Here is a 24,410-nt window from a genome sequence, read left to right as displayed (position 1 = left end):
TGTGTCCATGTACATGATGTATGGGATGGGCTCGAGTAACTGCGATGTTTACAAAATCCTTGCGATGATTATGGGTGGATTTTACGTAGGTATTCGACTTACTTTTGTTGATTTTTTTCACAACAAAATCGTTCAAACATCGGGATGACAAGTTAAGAAATCAAGTATATAAAATTTGGATTGACAAGATTTTACTGTTGGCTTTATGTAGACAAAAACTGGAGTCGACAATTAATAAGCTTACAAATTTACCCAGGAGCGCTATTATTCGCGCGCCAGAAACCGTGTTAAGGAGCGCGAAGGAGCGCGATCGCGCTCGCGCTCCTTAAAAATGAGCTGCTGTACATAAAACAAAATAAAGGATCCCATTTCAATTTGATACTGAACAAGATTTAAGATAGGCTTCTTACGGTTACCAAGAACAATCCCCAAACCAAATCTGAAGTTCATACGTAAAGTATTTCTCAAGTTATCGTGCTGACAAGATTTCTATTGTTTTAGCCACTGTTACCTTGACCTTTAACCTTTTGGCCCCAAATGCAATAGGCTTCTTAGGATTACCAAGAGCAATCCACAAACCAAATTTGAAGTCCACATATATGAAGTATTTCTCAAGGTATCGCCCTGAAAATATTTCTATTGTTTTAGCCAATCTGACCTTGACCCTTGGCCTTTCGGCTCTAAATGCAATAGGCTTCTTAGGGTTACAAGAGCAATCCATTGACCAAATGTGAGGTTCATATGTTACGTATTTCTCAAGTTATCATGCTGACAAGATTTATATGGTTTTAGCCACTCTGACCTTGACCCTTGACCTGAGTTCGAGTCCCACCCGAAATGCAATAGGCTTCTTAGGACTACCAGGAGTGATCCACAAACAAAATTTGATGTTCATATGTTAAGTCAAGTTATCCCGCTGACAATATATGTCAGTGCAGGGCAAAACCTAGTTGTATGAAGATTTCTATTGTTTTAGCCACTGTGACCTTGACCCTCAACTTTTCAGCCCCAAATCCAATAGGCTTCTTACGATTACCAAGAACAATCCACAAACTAAATTTGAAGTTCATACGTAAAGTAATTCTCAAGTTATTGTGCTGACAAGATTTCTATTGTTTTAGCCTCTGTGACCTTGACTTTTAACCTTTCGGCCCCAAGTTAGGCAAGTTATTCGAGCTATTCGAGCTGACAAGATTTATACATTGGTGCAGGGCAAAACCTAGTTGGATGAAAATTTCTATTGTTTTAGCCACTGTGACCTTGACCCTTGACTTTTCGGCCCTAAATGCAATAAGCTTCTTAGGATTACCTAAAACAATCCACAAACCAAATTTGAAGTTTATATGTTAAGTATTTTTCAAGTTATCGCGCTGACAAGATTTCTCCGGACACACACCAAACCCACCCACCCACCCACAGGAGGACAAGGCGGAAACAGTATGGCCCTTTGGCTTCGCCGCGGGGCATAAAAGACTAACTTTTTTGATGGTAGATGTTACATTACAGGAACCTGAGTGCAGGCGAAGACTTGAATCCACGTTTAGTCTTTGATTATTACAACTCCGCTTTCAATGATATATGATATGTATTTGTAAGGGTTTTATACCAAACATTTATTGAGGTTTTAACCATCACTGATTGTTTGCAGTTCTTACAAGACACGCATGCTTACCCTTGGTTGTTCCTCAGTGAAAGCAACTTCTCCTGTGACACCTCGGATCAGCTCATCAGGCAGAGAGGTTCTCTCCACAATACTATCACTCAAATGGTTGAACCTACCATTTATCAGAAAATACATTCAAGTGTACATGTCATTGTCTTTCTTTTGTAAAGAAAAATAATCAAATTCCATCTTATAAAAACTTTGGTTGTGGTACCTGCTGCTACATCAGACTCGAACCGACCGGCTGACCCCAACAAGCTAGGTGGTTCAGAGGTAAGACGTCTGCACTAGTAGGCAGGAGGTCATGAGTTCGAGTCCCACCCGAGTAAGCTTGTTGAGATTTTTGCAAGCCCTTGGACAACACTGAATATAACCATCCACAACCAAGAAGTATTAAAATACCTATAAGCATGTTTGTAACTCCACTGGTGCATGTAACACCCCCCCCCCCCTGCAAAGAGCTATGTTTGGTGGTTTATGTGGGTAGCCACTGAAATTTGATCAATCAATACTTTTTTTTCTAGACAATCTTTAAGGGATAACAAATGACAACTAGTTTTTGATACTGCCTGTGAGAAGAAACTGGTTGGTTTATCAATTAAATGTCTAGAACCAGGCCAAAAGAGATCGATGAAGTCACACTATTTTTTCAATATGAACAGGCACAAAAAAGGTACTGTTGTCTGTCACTCCCTGCAATCAAAAATTCTAAGGCATCAGATTATGTAATGTCGAGTCATACATTTATATAATGCACTGTAGGCCAATACTTACCACTCAATGGTGAGCTTGATGAAAACTTTCAGGTTTCCAGCTCCAGCACAACTGCCACAAGTCACTTGTCCATGGCCATGACATGTTTTACATCTATATGTATCAAATACAAATTAAATAGCACCAATTGGTAAGTACCATATCGTAAATATAAATATATTGTAAGACATTATGTCAGAATATTCAATCATTAACTACACATTTTCAATGACAGACTAACTTGATACATGTAAAAGCACAAAGGCACTTCTTGTAAAAGATTCCTCTCCAGTGTCACATGATACGAGGTCATGTAGGAATGACTTACATGTATGTATGAAGAGTTTCTCTTGGAAAAACACTTCTAATGAGGGGCACCCTTGTGCATAGTAGACTATTCACAAAGGCAAAAGACTAGAGAAATGTATGCAAAGACAACTTTTAGCACTTTCTAGAACCACCATACTTTACTAATCACTACACTGCAAAATGAAATATGAAGTATCTTACAATGGATACATCATGGAGGAAGGAACATCCTCCATGTTCCTTCCTCCATGGATAAATGAACATGTATTTGTATCATTCAGGAAAGAATGTGACATGCTGTCAAAATCAGATACTTCTTGGCAGTTTGGCAAAAATAAGTTTTGTACTGTACAAATAAAGATCTTACCCCTTTGAAATAACAATTTAAAACTTTCACATTATATTTTAGACACATTTTTTATCGGGTCATTCTATAGACTTATCTGGTGACTGCTGTTTTCTGAGGTAGTGCCAGGCTTGCACGAGTCATGCTCAGGTAGTACGCACCCACTGGTCGGCTCCCCCGACCAATAGAGAATACCAAAATGCAAGCACACATTACCTTTAGGAATGCCTGCAGCATGCTTGCGGATGTGGTTCCACCTCCAAAATAGCTTCTAATTTTGTTTGTCGGATTAATCTATGAATTTGGGGTCCACTTTTCCTGTCCCTGTTACATCTGGCACCTATGATGTTATAATTCTGATGCACTCCTTAATGCAGTCATCCTCCAAGAGAGATCATATATTGCAAACTACTTACCCAACATATAACAAAATCATTTAAAGTTATTCTTAATGATACTTCCATGGCAATTGCAAAGTACCAAAGTAACAGGGACAGGAAAATAGGACACCTAGAACCTTAATTTATAGAATGAAACGCACTTGGTAATGGGGCGTGGAACATTTTTATTTGAAATTGTCAAACTCAGTTGTAAAGATTTTAATGAAAAAAAACAGTTAAATATGAAATTCAAACTTGTTATACTTTTAAGCATTTATTAATTTGAACAAATGCAATATAAATGATGACATCACGATAACGTCACAACTTATTTCACATCTTTGGATATGGGTTCATGTTTGTAAAAGGTTTCATCTTTATCCCTTGAACCATTTGAATGAAATTACGTCTGTCTTAAAGGGAAAATACAACATTTGCAAACATCAAAAAATAAAACTACCAAATGATTTTGAATAACCTTGCTGGACTGTTAGTGAATGACAGTGTAAAGCATCCTGTAAAATCATGGCAACTGGTATACTGTCATTTTCAAGAAAAGTGCTATTTTTGTATCAATTTCCAACGCTGATCGGCCGATCAGCGTTGGAAACAACTGGCTTTTTTTCAAATACTGGCCCCAATTGACCATCGCACTTGTTTGCAATCGATTACACACCTATGAACGGGTACAAGCCAGCTAGACTGGTTCCCTGACCTTACAATTCCCCAATGTATGTAAACTGCTCTGTTTCTTCTTATATGGAGTCAGGGAACCAGACTACAGGAAAATGATTGTTTTCTTGGTTTTTATAGCATTTTCGAACCCAAAACCTCAAAAAAGTCAGTGTAACTATATTTGCTATATATTTCCAACCCCCCAATTCCATCCATTTCTGAAAATTACAGCAAAAGCAAATGATGTATATTCCCTTTAATATCAACAATTATTTCGGTATTTTGAATTCGCCAAAACTTGACCATTCTTTAAACCCAGAAGTAAAGGTCAAGTGACTTTACGTACAAATGTTTATCAAGGCATGGTCTTTCAGATAATAACTTATGAACATGATTCTATATTTTGATCATGAGTTATGATTGGAACATAACAGTGACTTTATGAACTAAAATTGCTTGTAATTTGACAGATTATGTCATCATGACTTCACACTTGTATGCACACCTCTGTATCAGGGTTGATGTTCATTCCAAACTTTGAAGTTCATGCACTGTTTGAAAGAAAAGCCGCAGAGAATTATTGTCAAGAAAAAAAATTACACACAAGAACCAAGAAAGAAGACAAAAAACAGCCCCATCACCCAATACAGAAAGGGAAAACATTCATCTCCGCATTGTTTTTTGAGTAGGTAATATCTCCATTTCAAGTGCTGCCCGACAAGTATCTGATTCTGACAGGTAACATCACAAATATAATACTGGATGGCTTTGAGGGTGATAAAAGTATTATTGCACTTGCTATAACACAGTTGCACTTGTCTACGAACTGTGCAATATTGTTATAGCAAGTGCAATATATTCTTTTATCCCCTGAACAAAGGCATCAAATGTTCTATAATTATTATTTATATCAGGCTGACTTGATCCAAAACATTATTGTTATTTATATTGGACTGACTTGACAAAAAAAACACCACAAATTTCCTGATGGTGCTTTGTAATAATTGCCATCTGCTTTCCTACTTATACATTTACCAAGGTTTAATTTAGAACTTTGACAAAAAACCTGCAGCGTAAACTTTTTCAGCGTCTTAAAATCTTTCCGTAGATTTTTCTCTGCCAAATACACTGGCAGTATATTTACTCTCGTCTTGGTTGCTTTCAAGATATTTCCAGCGTCTTGAGTTTTCAAATTTTCATTTAATTATTCTCTTGCAAATTTTGCACTGCTCGAAGCTACCCATATTTGTTGTTAATAAATAGAGTGTATTATACCCTGTGTGCGCCTGCGCTCTGTTGACTGGTTGAAAACTTTGAGTTTCTACACTCTTTGAGTGTGGGATCCAAAAATGAGCGTTGATACCTTAAAATATTGCGTTGTCATCCAGGGTTTTTTTCCAGAAAGCATACAATATGACGTTGATTTATTTGGACTCTGTGGAAGCTTGATATAAATAATAATTTATCACTGTTTTCTGTAAAGTATACTTTATGTTATGTAACAAGCGCTTACTTCTGATGTCCAGTTCCATGGCACCAGGTGCACTCAACATGGTTGTCATGGTGATGATGTCCATGGTGGTCATCATCATGCAAGAGAGGACTATGAACATGACCACTACCATTACAGTGATGACAATGAATCTACAAACCCAAATTAAATAAAACAAAATTTGAAAACCTTTGTAGAAATCCTTTACATGCTATAGCTGGGAATTAACCAACCAAGACCCACTTTCGTTGCTCTGCTAACCACAGAATTCCACACTTACATGTACAATGACCATTCTGTGCTTACGTGCTGTAAGCACAGAATCCTTATTTATGAGTGAGTGTAAGCCAGAATTCCTCACTAACCTGTGAAATATGCAAGGAGTTTTCTGCTATAGTAAGCAGGGATTTTCTACTTACAGTATACAAGCCATAATATCGGGCCCAGGATTTAAACCTGTCACCTTCCATGTACATGTACATGTATAATGGAGTCCCCTATGAAGGGTGGCATGGGTGGCTTGTGCATAAAGCGCTCGCCTCTCACCAAGGTGACCACGGTCCGAATCCTGGCCGCGGATTGCATGTGAGTAGAGTTGTGCGTTGGTTCTCTCCTGTGCCAAGAGAGTTTTTCTCCGGGCCCTCCGGTTTTCCTCCCTCCGGAAAAATCAAACACTTTCGATCTCAGGCTGTGCTCCGTGGTCATATATGGGTCGATGTGCCCGGCAGCCATAGGCGCCTTTACGTGCCAGTGGCCCGACCACGTTGTAGCCGCGTCCTTCACAATTCAGCATACCAGCTGCGAGTAAGGTTGATTAGCCTCCCAAATTATTATTATTGTTATTATAAATGCAGCGCACTTTGATATTTCTCCCCGACTTTCCTCATGCACTGTTTTAAAACCTCCTTGTTGACAAACTTCAAATTCATTCAGTTAAATACTGGTACTTAAATTTACTTAAATAATGCTGGCTGTTTTATACCTTTGTGAACTATGTCACGAACAGTGTCATGAAATTTAGTCAAATATTACAAATGTGTGATACGGATACTGTGCTCGGTGTAGGCATGGATGTACAGTGCCCGTTCGGTTTCCTGACGAAAGACTCCCTAACGATGCTTGATTGAATGGTAGAGAAGAGTCTGATTCAACAACAATTTTCCAGCAACATTTTTTGAAAATGAGGATCTGAATTTGGGATTTTAATATTTTAATTTTTTTTACAATTGGGAAGCCCTTTAAATCCTGAAGTTCACTTTTAAAAAATATTGAGGGCGAAACCTTTTATGAATTTGGTAAAAGTGTAAACTACACAGTACCTTTGAGCCTTTGGGGTTATCTTTGACCTTTGCTTTGTATTAAAGGGGTAAAACAATGAACTTTGTCCTAGTTCTCAACCACGATGATGTGCAATATTTGTGAATTGTGTTAGTGTATTGGTGTCGATGAGAACACTACTTAACTTAAGATTCATAAAAGGACTTGGACTCGGCGACAAGGACTCAGACACCAAGGACTCGGACTCAGACTCGGATACCAAGGACTCGGACTCAGACTCGGACTCGGACTCGCATACCAAGGACTCAGACTCAGACTCGGATACCAAGGACTTGGACTCAGACTCGGATACCAAGGCCTCGGACTCAGACTCGGACTCGGACTCGGATACCAAGGACTCGGACTCGGATACCAAGGACTCGGACTCAGACTCGGATACCAAGGACTTGGACTCAGACTGGGATACCAAGGACTCAGACTCGGATACCAAGGACTCAGACTCGGATACCAAGGACTCGGACTCAGACTTGGATACCAAGGACTCGGACTCGGACTCGGATACCAAGGACTCGGACTCAGACTTGGATACCAAGGACTCGGACTCGGACTCGGATACCAAGGACTCGGACTCAGACTCGGATACCAAGGACTTGGACTCAGACTCGGATACCAAGGACTCAGACTCGGCCTCGGACTCGGATACCAAGGACTCGGACTCAGACTCGGATACCAAGGACTTGGACTCAGACTCGGATACCAAGGACTCGGACTCAGACTCGGATACCAAGGACTCGGACTCAGACTCGGATACCAAAGACTCGGACTCAGACTCGGATACCAAGGACTTGGACTCAGACTCGGATACCAAGGACTCAGACTCGGCCTCGGACTCGGATACCAAGGACTCGGACTCAGACTCGGATACCAAGGACTTGGACTCAGACTCGGATACCAAAGACTCGGACTCATACTCGGATACCAAGGACTCGGACTCAGACTCGGATACCAAGGACTCGGATACCAAGGACTCGGACTCAGACTCGGATACCAAGGACTCGGATACCAAGGACTCGGACGGGGTGGGGTGGACTGGACTACAGCACCGATGATCGGTGCTTGATGTACACATTGACATGTACACATTGATTTGGGATCCCAATGATGGAACACTCACTATACAATGTGCATGTGTGGTGTCTGCCGTGTGCGATCAGCCTGACGGGAAAATTCACTAAGCGCTCCATATGCCTCTTTCTTTTATTAAGCGCTGTGTGATTGTTATTTACAAGCTGATAGGAAATTCATTACTCGAATCGTTCATTTTTTAGGCCTTTGAGAACTCAATTTAAGCATTTTTAATGCTTTTTAATGTCTTAAAACTAGTTTCTTCATCTTACGATTTTTAAAGCTTTTTCCACATCCTTTCTTCAACCTTACAAAGTATGCCTAAATAAATTTCATTTGCTAAAAGCTTTGTCAGATGCAAACAATAATGGCATTTTGTAAAGCTTCTTTGAAAGATTATCTATCATCAAAATAATAAGATCATTTAATATTTAAACTTATTGCTGTCCTAAATCTAGGTAACTCTTCGGTAAGATATTTAGGCCACTCTAGTTACGACAATGCAACAAATGAACTGGAAATCTATGCCATAACATCCCAGCTATACTATAAAAAAAGATATACGTTTTCGCGAGTTTGTTGAACGTTGAACAATAGAGGACAATAGGGCCCTCAATTCCCAAAGGTCCCCAATTTGGTGATAGTGTACAAAACATATGGGAGATCTTCCTAAAAAGCTAGAGTACAAACAAAAGTGGGACAATAGTGGTATATGCTATGTGGACATTCCTTTGTTTTCGTGTAGTTAAGAAAACTCGGTACAAAAAATAACTTTGCTTAAACTGTGAAAACTCTTTCAACCCCAAATTTGTTTTTGATTTCCTTGAATGTTTCTCTTCATTCTGCGACAGATAACCCTAACCCGAAAATGCCTCTAAACCTGTTTTCCAGAGAGGGCGAAACGTTATGTGGACACGGCTTAGGCCACAACGTCAACACAACCTGCATTATGTGAACATCTTTTGTTCACATGTCCACATAGTGACTGTGAGACAACTCACTTGTGTGTGTGTGAGTTTGTTTCTGCATTCAATAGGGGACATCGATCAACAAATGACTCTACAAGGATACAAATTTCAGTTTTGTATGTCCCTCTTTTGTTTGTACTTTGACCTCCCATATGTTTGTATCTATTGTTAATTGTGGACCTTCAGAAATTGGGGACCCTATTGTCCTCTATTGTTCAATGTCTCCTATTGAATGCAGAAAAACAAACTCATACACAGACACACACATGGAATACACTACTGCAAGATCCCCCTTTCTTGGCTTAAAAGCCAAGGGGATAAAAAAAGAAACTTGATTAATGATAAGTACATGTAACTTACATTACCATCTCCATGGCATGAATGGCAACGTTTGCGTCCAATACCCACGCAGTCATGGCAAGGCTATAAAGAAATGTCATATGCATACATGTACATACATAGTGATGAAGCAAATTCATTGTGGAGGAAATCACCAAGGGTTCAGATTTACCCTGAAATAAGAGAAATGTTAAGTTTGCAATATTTGCTGTGAAAGTTTTTGACATTTTCATTCAAGTTATTGTGCCCAGGACATTAAGTTTCCTTAGCTACACATGTATGTTCACAACTGCTTTCTACTAAGATTGTTATTCTCCATAATTTATTAGTAATGGGCTTTTCCATAAATAGGGGTCCAAAGTGGGACACTGTTATATACAGGGTGAGACAAAAAAAGAAAAGCCAAAGTTCTGTATGTAGCACTTACGAAATTTAAGATATCAAAGCCCAATTAATAAGCTTTCTTTTAGTAAAAGAATCATTCAAATCACTCATGTACTTTTCAAGTTACAGAATTTTAACGCAAAGACCGTTTTAAGTTCTGTCCGAGGATCACAAAAAAGGTAAGTGTTCTTTCAGCAAAACAAAAACAATTCACATAGGGAATTTTGCTGAAAGAACACTTACCTTATTTGTGATCCGTGGACAGAACTTTACAACGATGTTTGTGTTCAAAATTCCGCAACTTGAAAAGTACATGAGTGATTTGAATGATTCCTTTTTCAATATGGAGGTATCCTGAATCTGCCGAAATACTCCAAAACAGGGGTATGGATTTTGATGGATTCAGGATGGTTAGGGATAAACATAAATTTTTCATTTTCTGACTTGATTTTCTCTTTACATGTCGAAAAAAAATGGTTCACCATGTAACAGGAACATCGACATGGTACGTGTGAAATTTGTGACTTATCTGTGCCATTACTTATGTTGGTTTTCATTAAATATGCTTAAAGTTCATATATCTTATAAAGCAATAAAGATACCTGTGTACGAACATTTGAATTTTCAAAGACAGGCTTAAGAAATATAAGCCTATCACAAACAAGTTGCTAGAATCACATGTAACAGGGACACCATGGTGTCCTCCCAAATGTCCTTTACAGTGTGAAGCAAAATATACTTTTGTGCAATATATCTGTTAGTCTGAGTAATATCCGTTATCCACGGAGCCAAATCTCCTGTATCACGTCTGATCTAAACATCCAGATATATGCAAGCAGCTTGCCAGCCAATCAGAGTCGACTTTACTAAATCGCAGTGTTGTAGTCAAGTACGTTTTGCCGAGTACCGAGTACTGCCGAGTACCTAGGTTGCCTAGTAGGAATACGAGTACTTGTGCTTACGAGTACAAGAACAGGTCTCCGAGTACGAGTACTTGAACATCCGAGTACGAGTACTGGTGCTTACAAGTACGAGTACTTGTATTTACGAATATACATTGTGCTTGAAGCCTAAAATTATGTGTTCTGTGATAATTGTGCTTGAAGCCTAAAATTATGTGCTCTGTTAATCACTTGTGATACAAACTAGGGTTCATCTTTGTAAGCTTTTTCAATTAATTTGTTTTTTTAAATCGGCAACAGCAGTCTCTGTCAAATCAATGTAAATGTATTTTCCAAGGAAATGCTACACAGCTGAGTTACAGACGTGGAAGTTTAGGTCACCTGTCATTTAATAAAATTATTTGTATTTGGCTTTTCTGCATAGTTGCGGAAAAGCCTTTCTTTTTGTTAAGATTTCTCTTTCTGAATCTTCTTCTTTTTGTCGCCTGAACCCCATAGACTTTGTACATGTTTTTTCTCAACGCCACTTTTGGCATTAATCTTTGTCGTACATCATTCAAAGTCAGCATAGGCATAGTCCTTATGGCATAGTTGCGTCCCGAAGAGTGACGTCATCATTACGTCATCATGGGTCACATGACGTCACGTTAAAGATTAATAGACTTAATCTTTGAAAATCAGTATAAAATTAGCCGTGAGAGACCCGAATTTGACGTTTGCGGGAATTGATAGAATAATCCAGGATCTTCACTTTATCTCGTGTGAGCAGAATCACGTGACCCTTCCTTCCAGTCTAAGCCGGAAGTAACTCGAATTACCTTATAATTTAAAATTGGAAAAAGGTGCGAATTAGCTTGCAACGGTGTTAGTCTGTGGCTAGGTTGCACTTTTTAAAAAATTTACCAGTGACGTCATAACTTGTTAGATCGCCCTCTAGTAGCAGTTTGAAAAAAGTGTAAAATGAATTTTCAGTAGATGTCTGTGGCGAAGTTAGCGGTAATCACTTCAAAATTGGTTTATATGAGTTAGGCATCTCTGTTTTCACAAAATACACATTTACAAAAGTAGCAGGTCTCCAAGACGGCGTGGTAAGTGGAAAGCAAACGTTTTTGTCTGAATGATATAAACTATGTGGACTCTCAGTGTTTTTGGCAGAATTTTGTTCCCTCAAAGTTGGGGTGTGATTTTGAGGATGAGCTTTTTTTCAGTTCCTTCGCTATGACTGGACTAGATTATGAAAAAACTTATCCCATACATCGATGAAGGAAGCAGCTTTCGTCACGGTGTGGCGACATGTTAGTTGTTTGTCTGCCATGTCTTTCGGTTTGTACGCGGAGCGTGTACAGTAAATCATCATGCACATGAGCACATTTTGGGGGGCTTCGGGGCACATTTTTAGGTGGCTGATTTTTTCATGTCATGCATGTTAAATTCCTGTTGTTATGCACATTTTGTTCATATTTATAGAAATGTGTTTACATGTATTTACAATTTTTCATTTTCTTAATAGATGGGACAGTATGTACAGCTTCCTAGCTACGGTATTTACTCCCGAATCCTAGTTTTAGCGAGCTATCTATGAATGTCTGCTTTTCGTGAAGACAGTTGGTTTAGTTTTGGAAAATTCACTGGAAAACTAGACAACATACGGTGCATTTAGGCTGTACAACATATGTACACTGTACTTTGTGCTTTCGGTCATACAAAGAAAAACTTACTTGTCATATTTTCTTTCACTATCAATACAGGAACATGTCCCAGCCAGTTAAATGCCTCGGTCCTCAGATGCCGTTGACAGTTTCATTGCCTCCAACATGAGAATATTTCTTGAGACTCGGATTCATGCAGCATTAAATTCCAGTGTGCTCAATTTATGATTTTTGTATTTCAGTGAAAAGGCTGGTTCATACTTTTAATAGCCAATGGAAAACGATTCTGATGTCATGAAACATTCGCTTCAAAATTCTCCGGAATTGGACCGTGCCCAACTTTTTGCAAAATCACAGTGCAAAAACGTGTTGTGACATCAACAATTGCATTTGCATTCGCAAAGTATGAACCGGTCTTTATATGCATTGCGTAGTGCCAACAACATTGACAAGTATCATCTCCAGTTTGTTGTTGCTATGTTTACAAAAATGGTTATGTAAACTCATGCCACAGACATCCACCATGCCAAATAAAGTAACCAAGGATTATCTCAAATTTACCTGTGTACATATAAACATTGTTTCATGTACATAATTATCGTGCTCAGTGACACTATGCCAAAGAATGTGGTTATTGTTATCCTCTTCACTGTAAATTGTTTCAACTGAAAGTGTTAAAACCACCAGATTTTAGCAGTTTTGATTGTGGGGGAGTTGATATTTTTGATGTTGATTTTTATTGATGTTTATTTCTTAGCCAAAGATGGACGTTTGCATACATGTACGGTATGCCAAAGCTCATTAAACTGTTTTTGCCCCTCCTTTGCACTTACTTGCTGATATTTTTCTGGCTCCAAATAGTTGGCATTATTATTACTTTGTGATGTGAGATGTCATGAAAAAAATAAGGAGGGTTTACGTTTTCGAGTAATTTGACTAGTATCAAACTACAGTATGTCTTAAATTTCTTAATTTAGTTGTTAGTTGCAATGTAAGGAATTGTTTTCAAGCCCAAGTTAAATGTAAATGTGAACTGCTTCCATTGAGGCCTGGTGAAATCATTATATAATTATTAGGCATGCACAGTTGATTCATTTGATATAATTGCTGCTTTGGCTTACTGTGCTTCTTAAAGAGTAAGGCAAATATGCTACACACTATTGTGTACCCATGACTTTTAATATTATATCTCAGGTTTTGGGTCCAAGCCCTTGGATCGGACTGGGTCTCGGCTAGCTGTTGAGTGGGTTCTCGGCCTGTTGATTGGTTAATTGGATTCAAGCCATCAACTAGACCAGTTGTGGACCCCAGCGTGTCGTTTGGACCTTACTTCAATGCATGATCCCATCTACAGTTTTCACTTGAATCACAGCTCTTGAACTGGAACTGGTGACCCAGGAAACAGATTATCTTTTGAGGAATTCTTGTCTCTGTCTATTACTAGGAAAGAGTCAGACTGAAACCCAGGGTCATGGTAGATTTGTATTTGTGTTTGCGTGCTCATTTACTCATCGTTTAGTGTTATTTAAGATTTCAGTTTTCAGTTTGTTTGCTAAATGAAACAGGTTAACTCAATATGCATCAATATACAAAATCCGAAATGACATCAACATGACGTCATTAACAAATTTCAAATATTTTATATCTGTTAGCTACTAGATCAACATTACTTTTAATGAACTTTGAACAAACTTTGAACAAACAATATCATTAACATGACAGCACATTGGCAAATAAAGGATAAAGTCGTACAGAAAAATATAAGCGCAAAAGCCCTATGTTCTATTTTTAAACAGACATAGACCTCTAGTTATTATTATTATAATTCACGTATTTTCGGGTCCTTGGATTCCTCAGACTAAAACAAAAAAGAAAGTACAATAAGCACTCAAATGGCTGCAAAAAGATTTCTTCATGCGAAGCTGAAATGCGCACCGAGTAATTACGGGATGCCACACATAATTATTAGCGATGCACATGGTGCTCTTTGCGCGTAAACGGTGTTGCGTTCGTCACGTTTTCGCGCATTATTTGTATCTCTCCTCCAGCACGTGACCCTCCATGCAAGTCCAGCCAGTACATGTGTGTACATGTTGTGACAGACTTGGCAGGGCTAGTGCCAGCAGTATTTACTTGACCACAAACATTGCAAAAGAGTTAAACTGTTGAGATCCTGAATCCATCAAAGTCCCCCAATAGCTCAAAATGGAGGTATCCTGAATCCATCAAAATCCGCCAGTTCCGCTAGGCTTCGAATCCTGAGTCCATCAAAATCCCCCAGTTTGTTCAATATGGAGGTATCCTGAATCCGCCGAAATCCCCCGAAACAGGGGGGTGGATTTTGATGGATTTAGGTACGTTAGGGTTAAAGGTCCTACCTTGACAGATGCAGTATGAGGCACTTCTACAGCAGTTTTGTGGTTCTTGAATTTAGCAGGGGGGTTGCACTGCATATCCCATGGCCCAGGTGCAGGTCCATTGGCGGGCCCATCAACCATTTGCCCTGATGAAAACAAAGGAAATGTCCAGCACTCTCAGCAAAACTTATTAAATCATAAAAGAAACATACTTTTTGTTAATTGACTTTCATACATTACAAAAGTGTCACACATAAGTGTGAAATGTGGAACACATACTCTGACATTCTTGTATTTTACAGCACGATTTCAAAAACATTGACATCATCAAATCTAGTCATTGTTTACCTTTGAAAGGTTCTGAAGCCCATGCAGTTGTCCGCTTTTCTGTGAAAGTTTCCAACTTGTACTTTAAAGATGGAAGGGGAAAACAAGGAAGAAAACAGATACACATGTAAAGTGTTGACCTGGGGAATATACCAATTGATCAAGTTCATCCCCATGATGTTGTGACCAATCACAGCCATGATTGATGTCTGCGCAAATGTCCAACATGCGTGCACTCACATGTGAAACCTTGTCTTGAACAATGAGCAGGGATTAATGGGATCAGCACACTTCAGGTGGCAAACCAATCCAGCCATGCCAAAGTTAAGTTGACTGCAGTCGGTTTAATACAAGAAACAAGGTAAACTTTTTTTTCTATCAGGGTTATTTAAATTATACTTCAGAGCCACATATTTATCTTCAGCCTACCCTGGTATTATATTCTGGCAGCCAATAATTTGAAATTGTAAAATAATTCAATAACTAAACATTGGCCGATTTTCTTTGGTAGATATGCGTATCTCATTCAAAAATGATTAACTTTTGTATTGCTAGAAAAGTAGCAAATTTAGGAAAAGAATTGTTTTCTTGGGATGAAACTCAAAAGCAAGGGGAATGCAAATTTAAAATCTACAAAGCACCAAACAAGGACAGAAATGAAGCATACGCACACACACATGTACATGAACAGCGCCCTCAAACATCAAATGATGCTGCCTATTCGGTTCACCCACAGCCAGCGATTTATTACTACATGTATGCTATTGGTGACTGCAAAACATTCAATTATCAAACATACCTGTATACAAGCATACTTACATGGAAGGCACTTGAATGACTGATATCATTGAAGACCATTTCTTGAGCAGCCTTTTTACCATAACAGCAATTCTCAGCCACATGACTAAGCAGGGCCTCCCTTGCCTGTTCCACTGTCACGGTGGGCATACTGTTAAGTAATGCAGTAAAGACTAAAATAGGAGGAGGATCATTCACTATATCCTGTCAAATCTATCAATTCTACCAGTAGGAAGGTTGGAGGAGGGATGGGCATGATAAATAACACCAGCACAAATAGAAATCTAATCCCTGGAGTGTAAATCATGCATCACAGAGAGTGTGAAATAATGGTCGGAAATGGAATAATTACCAGCCACATGCCAAGCTCGTCTATTTTGTACTGTTCATGTACGTGTATGCACTTATTAAAGTGCATCCATGTATGACAGCCTAAATAAATCTGCATCGTACACTCAAGAAATATTGAGTAGCCACTATTTAACAATTGTTGACTGCTGCAATGTGGGTAACTTTTGTTTATCAAAAGTGGCTTTGATGTGTAAGTGAAACCAAGTAAGAGAAGAAGAAATCTGTAAACCTTTCATGGCTATTGGATGCAGCACTCAATGTGAAACTATTATCATGCTATCACCACTAATGGGTTTTCATTCAATTTGCCTGGCTCATTAGATAAAAATTGAAAAATCACGTAGATCGACATTCGACAATCAAAACGAATCATTCAATTTCACTATCCGAGCATTTTATCGTCTTTTAGCTTCACTCGTCCCTGTAAAAGATGCATTCAAATTAAAACTATCGCGTTGTTCATTAAACTTTGTCCAAACCAGTAGTAAGGGGTTGATTGGGCATTCCTTTTCATTAATGAGCAAACATATTTCACATTTTGTCATCTTGGCATAAATCATATCCAATGTCTTCAATTCGTAATTGCACACCTCGCTTTCTTAATTAAAGGGTTCGTGCAATGAATTTTTCTCAGCACATGCTTGGATCACTACATGTATAGGGGAAATAAATTCTGAAAATTGCATGAAGATACGGTCTTCCAAATAGGAGAAATTAATTTTTAAAGATTTCACCCGCCAACATGAACATGTCTGTGTACATGTAGTTTCATTCAAAATAAAGTGATACATAACCTTTAGAAATCGCCCTTCGCAACCATATGGCTGATAATCCTTTGTTTGTACTACCTTTTTTGCAACAACTCTCATTGGTTTTGTACACGTTTTCCAACCAAGGAGTCCTTGATTCGATTTTTGACCTCGATTCACTGATGATGTTGCACGTGTGTGTCCTCGATTTACACCATAAACAAATGCATACGCACACACAGATACATGTATATGCACAGACGGAAAATGCTGTCGCAATATCCCCCTCCGGCTTACAGCCACTTGGTATAAACATGCGTGCTCTTGTACTGTATCAAGCTTGAGGACAGACAACAAAAGGAGCACAAAGGGACCTTTCATCCTCGGACGACGGTGCCTATTGTCCTCGAATGCCGGTTTGCGCGCTTAGTCTATGGGAAAGGTTATTAAAGGAACAAAGGAAAACATTAAGCCGATCCTCGGAAGCATAGCAAAACACGACTGTCTGCGTGTGTGTGTGTGTGTGTAAACCCCGGCAATCGTGGACTATGGAGGAAAGAATACGAGCATTAACCAAAGGTCCATATTTGACAGCACGTCCACAATTGAAATTTGTGTACAAAACCAATGAGAACTGTTAAAATAGTAAAGGTACAAACAAATGAAGGAAAATTAGTGACAATAGGGGGTCCATGATTGCACAAAGCCGCCTTTCGCCTGTGAACTGGGCGACAAGCTTTGCCTTTGCCCCCCCCCCCCCAAAAAAAATACTACAAGAGCAAAGTACAATGCAGGTGTACACGTATATGCCAGTTTATACATTTCCATATCTTCAAACTCCTTTAAAATCAAAGCAATGTACACAAGCACAAATTGAAAATGTAAATATTTGGATTAAAAAGTCGCCCACTTCAAAAGGGCCAAACTTCAATGATTTTGTATAGAGAAGATATACCAATGTACATTGTACCAAAATTTCCTTCACGGTAATACACATGTACACATTTCAAATGGGAACATTTAATTTCTATAGGCGGTAACAGAAAAATACAACCTTGCACAATGATTCCCTTGAATCAAGTTGTTACCATGAGCTTTAACCATACCTGATTGTTACTTCTACATCAATTATCTTTCTCCCGGTATGTTAATGTGGCAAACAAAATTGCAACTGGAAGTGAAATAGTCTTGGGGGAAGTTGAATGGGTTCAGAGGGCACTTTACACTCACTTGGGCAAATCCGAACGCTGTGGTGGTTCCATCATACTTTGATCATAGGAAGGAGGGGCCAGCGGGGCACCAAAATTGCCATAACCAGCAATAGCATCCATATTGTCCGATGGTGGGGCAGTGGCTGCTGCTGGGGGCTAGAATCAAGTAGAAATTATGCACAATAAAACAATGCAATCATACATTCTGTGCCACAATCATTCACTCAAAATCAATCAAGTGACTGTTTTCAACAGTAAAGAGCTCCCAGCCTACATAAAGCAAATATGATCTGACTGTTGGTGACTAGCCTGTGTAAAAGGCATGGCAGGTGAAGAGGATTGTTTTTGTTTTTTTACTGTCTGTGACTGTTCAGATAGCTGGAGGTTAATACATACGATAGTACGTGTAGCAAATGCTAACTATCTTCAGTGCAGTATACCCCATGGCTCCAAATTTTAAAATACAACAAACAATGTTGTATTTTGGTGTTTGCCTTCTAGAGCAGGGATAACATTATGGGCAGATGTACAGTTCTTAGGAAAATGATGTCCAGGATGATGTTTCGAGAATGTTCGAGAGCACCTGTATTTTTAGCAACTTTTCTCAGTTAAATTCAGTTATATATTTTACCAACCAGCAGGGACAAAAATCGGACAAGAGAAGAGCTTTTTTTTTATAATTTTAATCTATTAACAATGTGATGACTATGCATCCAATGCTAAATGCATCCAATCATGCCAATGCTACATGTACAGATGTACATGTACCATACATACACACATGTTCACCAATGTATACCATTTTGTATACGGCTACAGTGCCACAGTTATACCATCTAGTATTATATGTGTATAAATATGATACTGGGTCACTAAAGTGTGACAGGCATCTCAAAAAATTGAGTTCAAAATACAGTAAAATTTCTGTCTTTATTTTAATCTATGATCTGTGTAGGAAGCAATTTAAAAGTATAGAGATAGTTTCTTACCAAAAGTACAGTTTTCATAGTTAATTATTTTCTGAAATTCAAATGTAACGTTCGTAACAAGGTGTCCTGTTTGTGCTATAAACAGCATTTATGAGGTTGGTAACTTGTGATATGTGGTATGCATTGGCATTAGTCAGGGAGCCCAACACTTGAAATATCGACCTATTTGGACCAGGACTTTGGATTATAGAGAAATGACCAACTGATTAATGTACTGAAAGACGCCGTTACAAACGTTACCTAAAATGTACAGAAAACATTTCAAATTTTGCTGTTGGTTAATTTTAGTTACTAAATGTTATATTATTACAATCACTTTGTCATTTGAAGTACAGAAATGTGCTAAAATATTGTACATACCATGTTGGGAGATATTTATTAGACATTAACGGCATAATATCTTAAGTTTGTAACAAAAGACACCAACATCCACAAACTCCCTTAAACCACAGCGACTTATGGAATAGGCTAATAATGAACATTAAAATGAAGATTCTATACAATTGCAAGCTAAGTAATCAAAATGCTTTGTAAAATGTAGCCTACCGGTATTTTACAAATTTCATATTTTGCTGTAACGTATGTAACACGTATCAATTGTGTGGACCCCAAAGTTCAACCATGCGCCTATTCATAATTCATATTTGAATGTTATGAATTGAGGATAGTACAAGATGTATGCATGGGTAGCTTCACTTCAAATATAGTTTAAAGCGAATTGCTTCCATTTGCTTCACTCTGTGTAGGAGGAAAAATGGAATGTTACGTATGTAACAGTTGGACACCAAAGTGATCTGTGTTCTTAACGTGATTTTTTTGTACATGGAAAGCACATGGAGACGACTTTTTTTTTTTTACAATATGTCATGACTGCTGATGGTTCACAATCACTCCACTTTCAATCAGGACATGTCTGTTTTCAGTTGCTGTTATGCCCATGTTATGTTTGTAACATTTTGGACACCAAATGTTACAACCGTTACAGTTTCCATATTTCCTCATTTTTTTCAGAAATTTCAAGTATTTTCCACGGAACTTCTGGTATTTATAACAAGAAGCTTTTATAGAAAAAAAAATTGGCTAAGAGAAGTAAAATAAATAACATTTTATCAGGAAATATAAAAGTTCTAACCCCTTATGTTGCATGTCACATTTTGGTGTTCATTTTGTGCCCTATTTTCACACTAAATAACTGATCAAAATTAATTCCCACGTCCAGTGGTCATAAAGTTATCTCCTTTATATCTCTCACTCTATATGCACATGAGAAAAAAATAAAAAGACCAAAAGGTAACAAGAAGGTTAATCAATCTGGATCCAATTTTCTCACCCCAAAATCTCAACAGTATTGTATTTATATACATATAACTGACATACAGATCCTTGTCATTTGATTGGTGGAACTCACATCACGTGACATTCGTTATTGCTCCCATTTACGCTGCGGCTCAAAAAGTACTATCCGCCCATGGGGAATGGGAAATACTATTCAACAGTTAGGATCATGGCGGGGTACCGGTATTTGTGTGCAAATGCATGTTGGTGTGCGCGTTCAGTGTGGGGCGTAGCGCGTGTTGTTCCAAAGAGCCAGCGCTACAGCGTTGGGTTCAAATATTTTCGTGAAGGGGTGGTTTGGAATAGAGAAATTTCCTCCAGTTTTGTATTGAAGAAAATAAATTCCAATCAAATGACAAGGATCTATATGTCAGTTAAATAAAACAAATATTGAGTGGCTTTAAAATGTGAAATGGGAGGACTATTATCGCTCGGTAAAATCTTGACTTTTCCAGTTCACTCGGCTTCGCCTCGTGAAATGGAAAAGTCAAGATTTTACCTTGCGCTAATATTCCTCCCATTCCACGCTGAGCCACTCAATATTTGTATACCATGCACTACACAATTTAGTACCTTGATCCAAAGCTCCACTTTTTGACATACCGCTAATTTCAGTTCCCTTGTAAAGTAATGTTGGTACCAGTTGGCCATTGGTATGTTTATATACAAAAATGACCAAGTATAGTCATGGACGTAGTGTTTCTTTTGTAGGTATTTTTAAGCTCTGGCAGGAGCTTCTACATGTCACTTCGTGTTTTGACAGTCTGTCGGTCGGTCAGTTGGTCGGCCGGCCGGCCGTTCAGTCTGTCTCCGGAAAATTGACCAAAAACGGGCTCCCCAGGTTTCCCATAAAACATAACTACCAATTGACCAAATATTTACCAAATGCAATGCCGTTGTCTATTTTGCATATAAAGTGAGACATTCCGGAACCGGGCCAGAGCTTATTGTGCACCGCGCTTGTTTTACTCAACTTCAGCTTCCAATTGACATAAAAAATATTGCCTTAGTCCAGCTTTCTTTGTCATGTTTGTTGGATAAGTATGTCTGAAAGAACAGGTTTAGAATTACTTAGTTGTTTTTTGAGAGGTGTGTCATTTAGTTGTTTGTGGTTAGTAAAAATAATCACATGCACCAGTTGTAAAAATGGCTTCAGCACATGGATAGCAAATACTGCAAAATCGTTGACCAATAAGTTCTGAATTACTCTTGAAGAGTTTGACCAAAAAACGTCTGAATTATCAATAGCCAGGACCCTAACCAAACTTGTATATATGCTCCATCACATTATTATTACATTATTTTGCTGCTTTTCTGTATGTATTTGGAGGTCTTAACAATCGTACTTGTAGTGATACCACGCGGCTATTTCCACTGGCAAAAATGGTGAAATGGCTTTTTATGCATGCTGAAACTACGCAGCACAGACGGTGGTGGCCAGTCCCCTGTAAATAATGGTGTGCATAGTGGTGTGTACCGGTACGACTTAAATGCCCCATTATGTAGAAGTATCGTCGATTTCAAAAAAATGCTTTATTGAAGGCATTTTTTTTTTCCATTTTGGGCGCCAATTTTGATAGCTATTGACTGGTGCAAATTAATTCGGCCGAAAATACTCGTATGTGCAGCATAATAATTTGCCTCCCCCCCCAAAAAAAATAACAGAGCAACCGACCCTTTTTTTGCAGATATATTTTTGACCTTATTGTAAATAAATCACTGGTAAATTTGTTTCTTAATCACTTTTTTTAAATACAATATGCAATAAATGTACATTTTCTTAGATATAAATGCAACTTGACTTCTACACATGTCAATGTTTTTATTAGTAAAATAGTGTTTATATTGGTACATGCTGCTCCTGGGTGGAACTTTGCAGCACAAAGGCTTTAGGCCTAATACATGAACATTTCGGTATTTGAACATGGTACTGTTGTGCACATACAAAAAAAGTGTTGATTTAAGTTCTTCTTTTTTTCGGGGAGGGGAGGGGAGGGACGGGTCTTGAGTAGTAGTCTCTGTTCTGTGAAAATGTTGAAAAATTTGGATGGCTGTAAGTACCTGTGTTGCTGAAGTGTTTATTCCACCGCTTTGCCCCTGGGGCTGAGGATATCCACCACCTTGCCCCTGGGGTTGTGGATATCCACCACCTTGCCCCTGGGGCTGTGGATATCCTTGAGGTGCCCCTCCCTGTTGATACCCCCCTGACTGTGGCGGGTAACTGCCTTGTGGCTGCTGCATCTTAGAGAGCTCTAAAGATGAAATAAAAGTGTGACGTTAATACATGTATCTAACAACTGGCAATTAAAAATGGCAATTGTAAAGGATCTACAAAAAGATGGTGACCAGTACTACCATGGTACTATACATTGTAAATGTACATGTACATGTAGCTAATTATCTTACTATCTAAAAATAAATGTTACAAAAAAAGTTTGATGACCACTCAATAATACATACACATACAAAATGAAAAGAGAAGACATATGTAATACATTAATAGTTTATTTGATAAACCTCAAACTTGTTTACCAACGTGAACTCTGTGCAGGTATGGTAGAACACACTTGATGTACAGAACACACTAGATGCACACACTGGTTTGTACATGTATGGTGCAAAGTACCGTTACATGTACATGAATGCAGACAAAAATATTTATCTGAATGTACACAAACCTGCAGTGTTTTCACATGGTTCCTGGCACATACATGTACGGTAGTACTAAAGTAGCCATCTTTAATTGTGCGTAGAATCTACGCATGTACATGTATATTACTGAGAAAGAACAACCTGCTTCCATTTTACAATGGGTGTGCTTATGTTGTCTAGGGCATTTTTGACAATTTGAACAAGCACATCTGGTGAAGGTTACGTGGGGACCAAAAATATAAAATTGGTGTCCATTTGCTACATGAAGGAATGAAGGAATAGAAAAGAAAAGTAATTTTCAAAGTTGAACAAAGAAATGACTGGAGTGAGGTTTGAACCTGAGTCATTCCATGCCAATTCAACGGGCCATGGCACCATAAGTCACAGATTTTGTTCAAACTTGGTGAAAAGGTTTTGTTACATGTAGTTGTTCTATAGATGAGGTCGAAAGCAAAAATTCAAATTACTTTCCGTTGAGGTGTTACAGTAGCACAAAGTTTAATGAACTTTGCCTAAAAAGGGGAAACTGACTGGCCCATAGAATAAATCGTTGACTTTAAGGACCCATATCTTGAGATTGAAATTGATTTGGAAGCTGCATTTGGATACATGGGTACAACTACTGTAGTAGAGCAGGAGTAAAGGAAAATTGTACCCTTCATTCTTTACACCTTAATTTTAGGGGGGGGGGCGCCAAAAATGATCAGTCATGATACGTCACATGCATTTTTTTTCAAATATTGAAGACCCCTAATCTTGGAACTTTGCATTAACTTTTTATTTCAATTTTTATGTAATCTCTGACTACTAATATTGACATTTAGGCCTATGCGAAATAAAAGGCAATTGTAGATGTCGTTCCTGATTTGGGTGACCCCCAATATGGCCCCAGCCAAAAATCCGCCTTCAAATTGGCCAAAACAAGGGGGAAATCCCCATGTGGCTCAGGTGATATAATTTTCTAGAAAGAGGGCATCTTCAAGATTTATATTATCGAAAAAAAATTCATGCGTATCTGACATTTTCATGAAAAATCAAAGCTGCAAAAACACCCCCAAATTGGGCGACAATGCAATGTGTGTTAGACTGATGGTCTTTGACATTGGGTTTGGCATACCTCCAGAAACTAAGTCCAACAGTGTGCGTGTACAATTTCCCATGTGGGTGTTGGAATTTGCCTGAATGGGTATAATACATACATGGTTCCTAGTAAATTATGCTTCGGAGTTAGGGTTAATAAATTTAATATTCTAAACTCAATAACAAATCACACGTGAGAGACCAGAACTTGAATTGTACGGGAATTGATATGATGATACATGATCTTCATTTATCTTGTGCGCGTCCTATCACGTGACCCTTCCTTCCGATTGAAACC

General features: G+C 38.4%; 1 protein-coding gene across 3 annotated transcripts in view; it reads right to left on the bottom strand.

Moving 5' to 3' along the window:
• Positions 1-1,636: 1,636 nt before the first annotated feature.
• Positions 1,637-24,410, bottom strand: part of LOC119741755 (protein SSUH2 homolog) — a 40,590-nt gene continuing 17,816 nt past the window's right edge. For 2 of the 3 annotated variants that reach the window (XM_038217640.1, XM_038217648.1), the window contains exons 2-10: positions 22,442-22,632; positions 18,076-18,212; positions 15,767-15,896; positions 14,969-15,029; positions 14,642-14,766; positions 9,350-9,412; positions 5,640-5,770; positions 2,438-2,530; positions 1,637-1,775 (exon numbers count right to left, since the gene is read on the bottom strand). In XM_038217640.1, the coding sequence (XP_038073568.1) occupies positions 1,652-1,775; positions 2,438-2,530; positions 5,640-5,770; positions 9,350-9,412; positions 14,642-14,766; positions 14,969-15,029; positions 15,767-15,896; positions 18,076-18,212; positions 22,442-22,621 (1,044 nt within the window). In that variant the 5' untranslated portion in view covers positions 22,622-22,632 and the 3' untranslated portion in view covers positions 1,637-1,651. The remainder of the gene's footprint in view (positions 1,776-2,437; positions 2,531-5,639; positions 5,771-9,349; positions 9,413-14,641; positions 14,767-14,968; positions 15,030-15,766; positions 15,897-18,075; positions 18,213-22,441; positions 22,633-24,410) is intronic. The other variant, XM_038217659.1, reaches the window with a different exon arrangement.

The sequence above is a fragment of the Patiria miniata genome, unplaced genomic scaffold, assembly GCF_015706575.1.
Source record: "Patiria miniata isolate m_02_andy unplaced genomic scaffold, ASM1570657v1 HiC_scaffold_11, whole genome shotgun sequence".
NCBI classification, from domain to species: Eukaryota; Metazoa; Echinodermata; class Asteroidea; order Valvatida; family Asterinidae; genus Patiria; species Patiria miniata.
The sequence above is the reverse complement of the archived record's forward strand: the minus strand, read 5'-3'. Positions and strand labels throughout refer to the sequence as shown.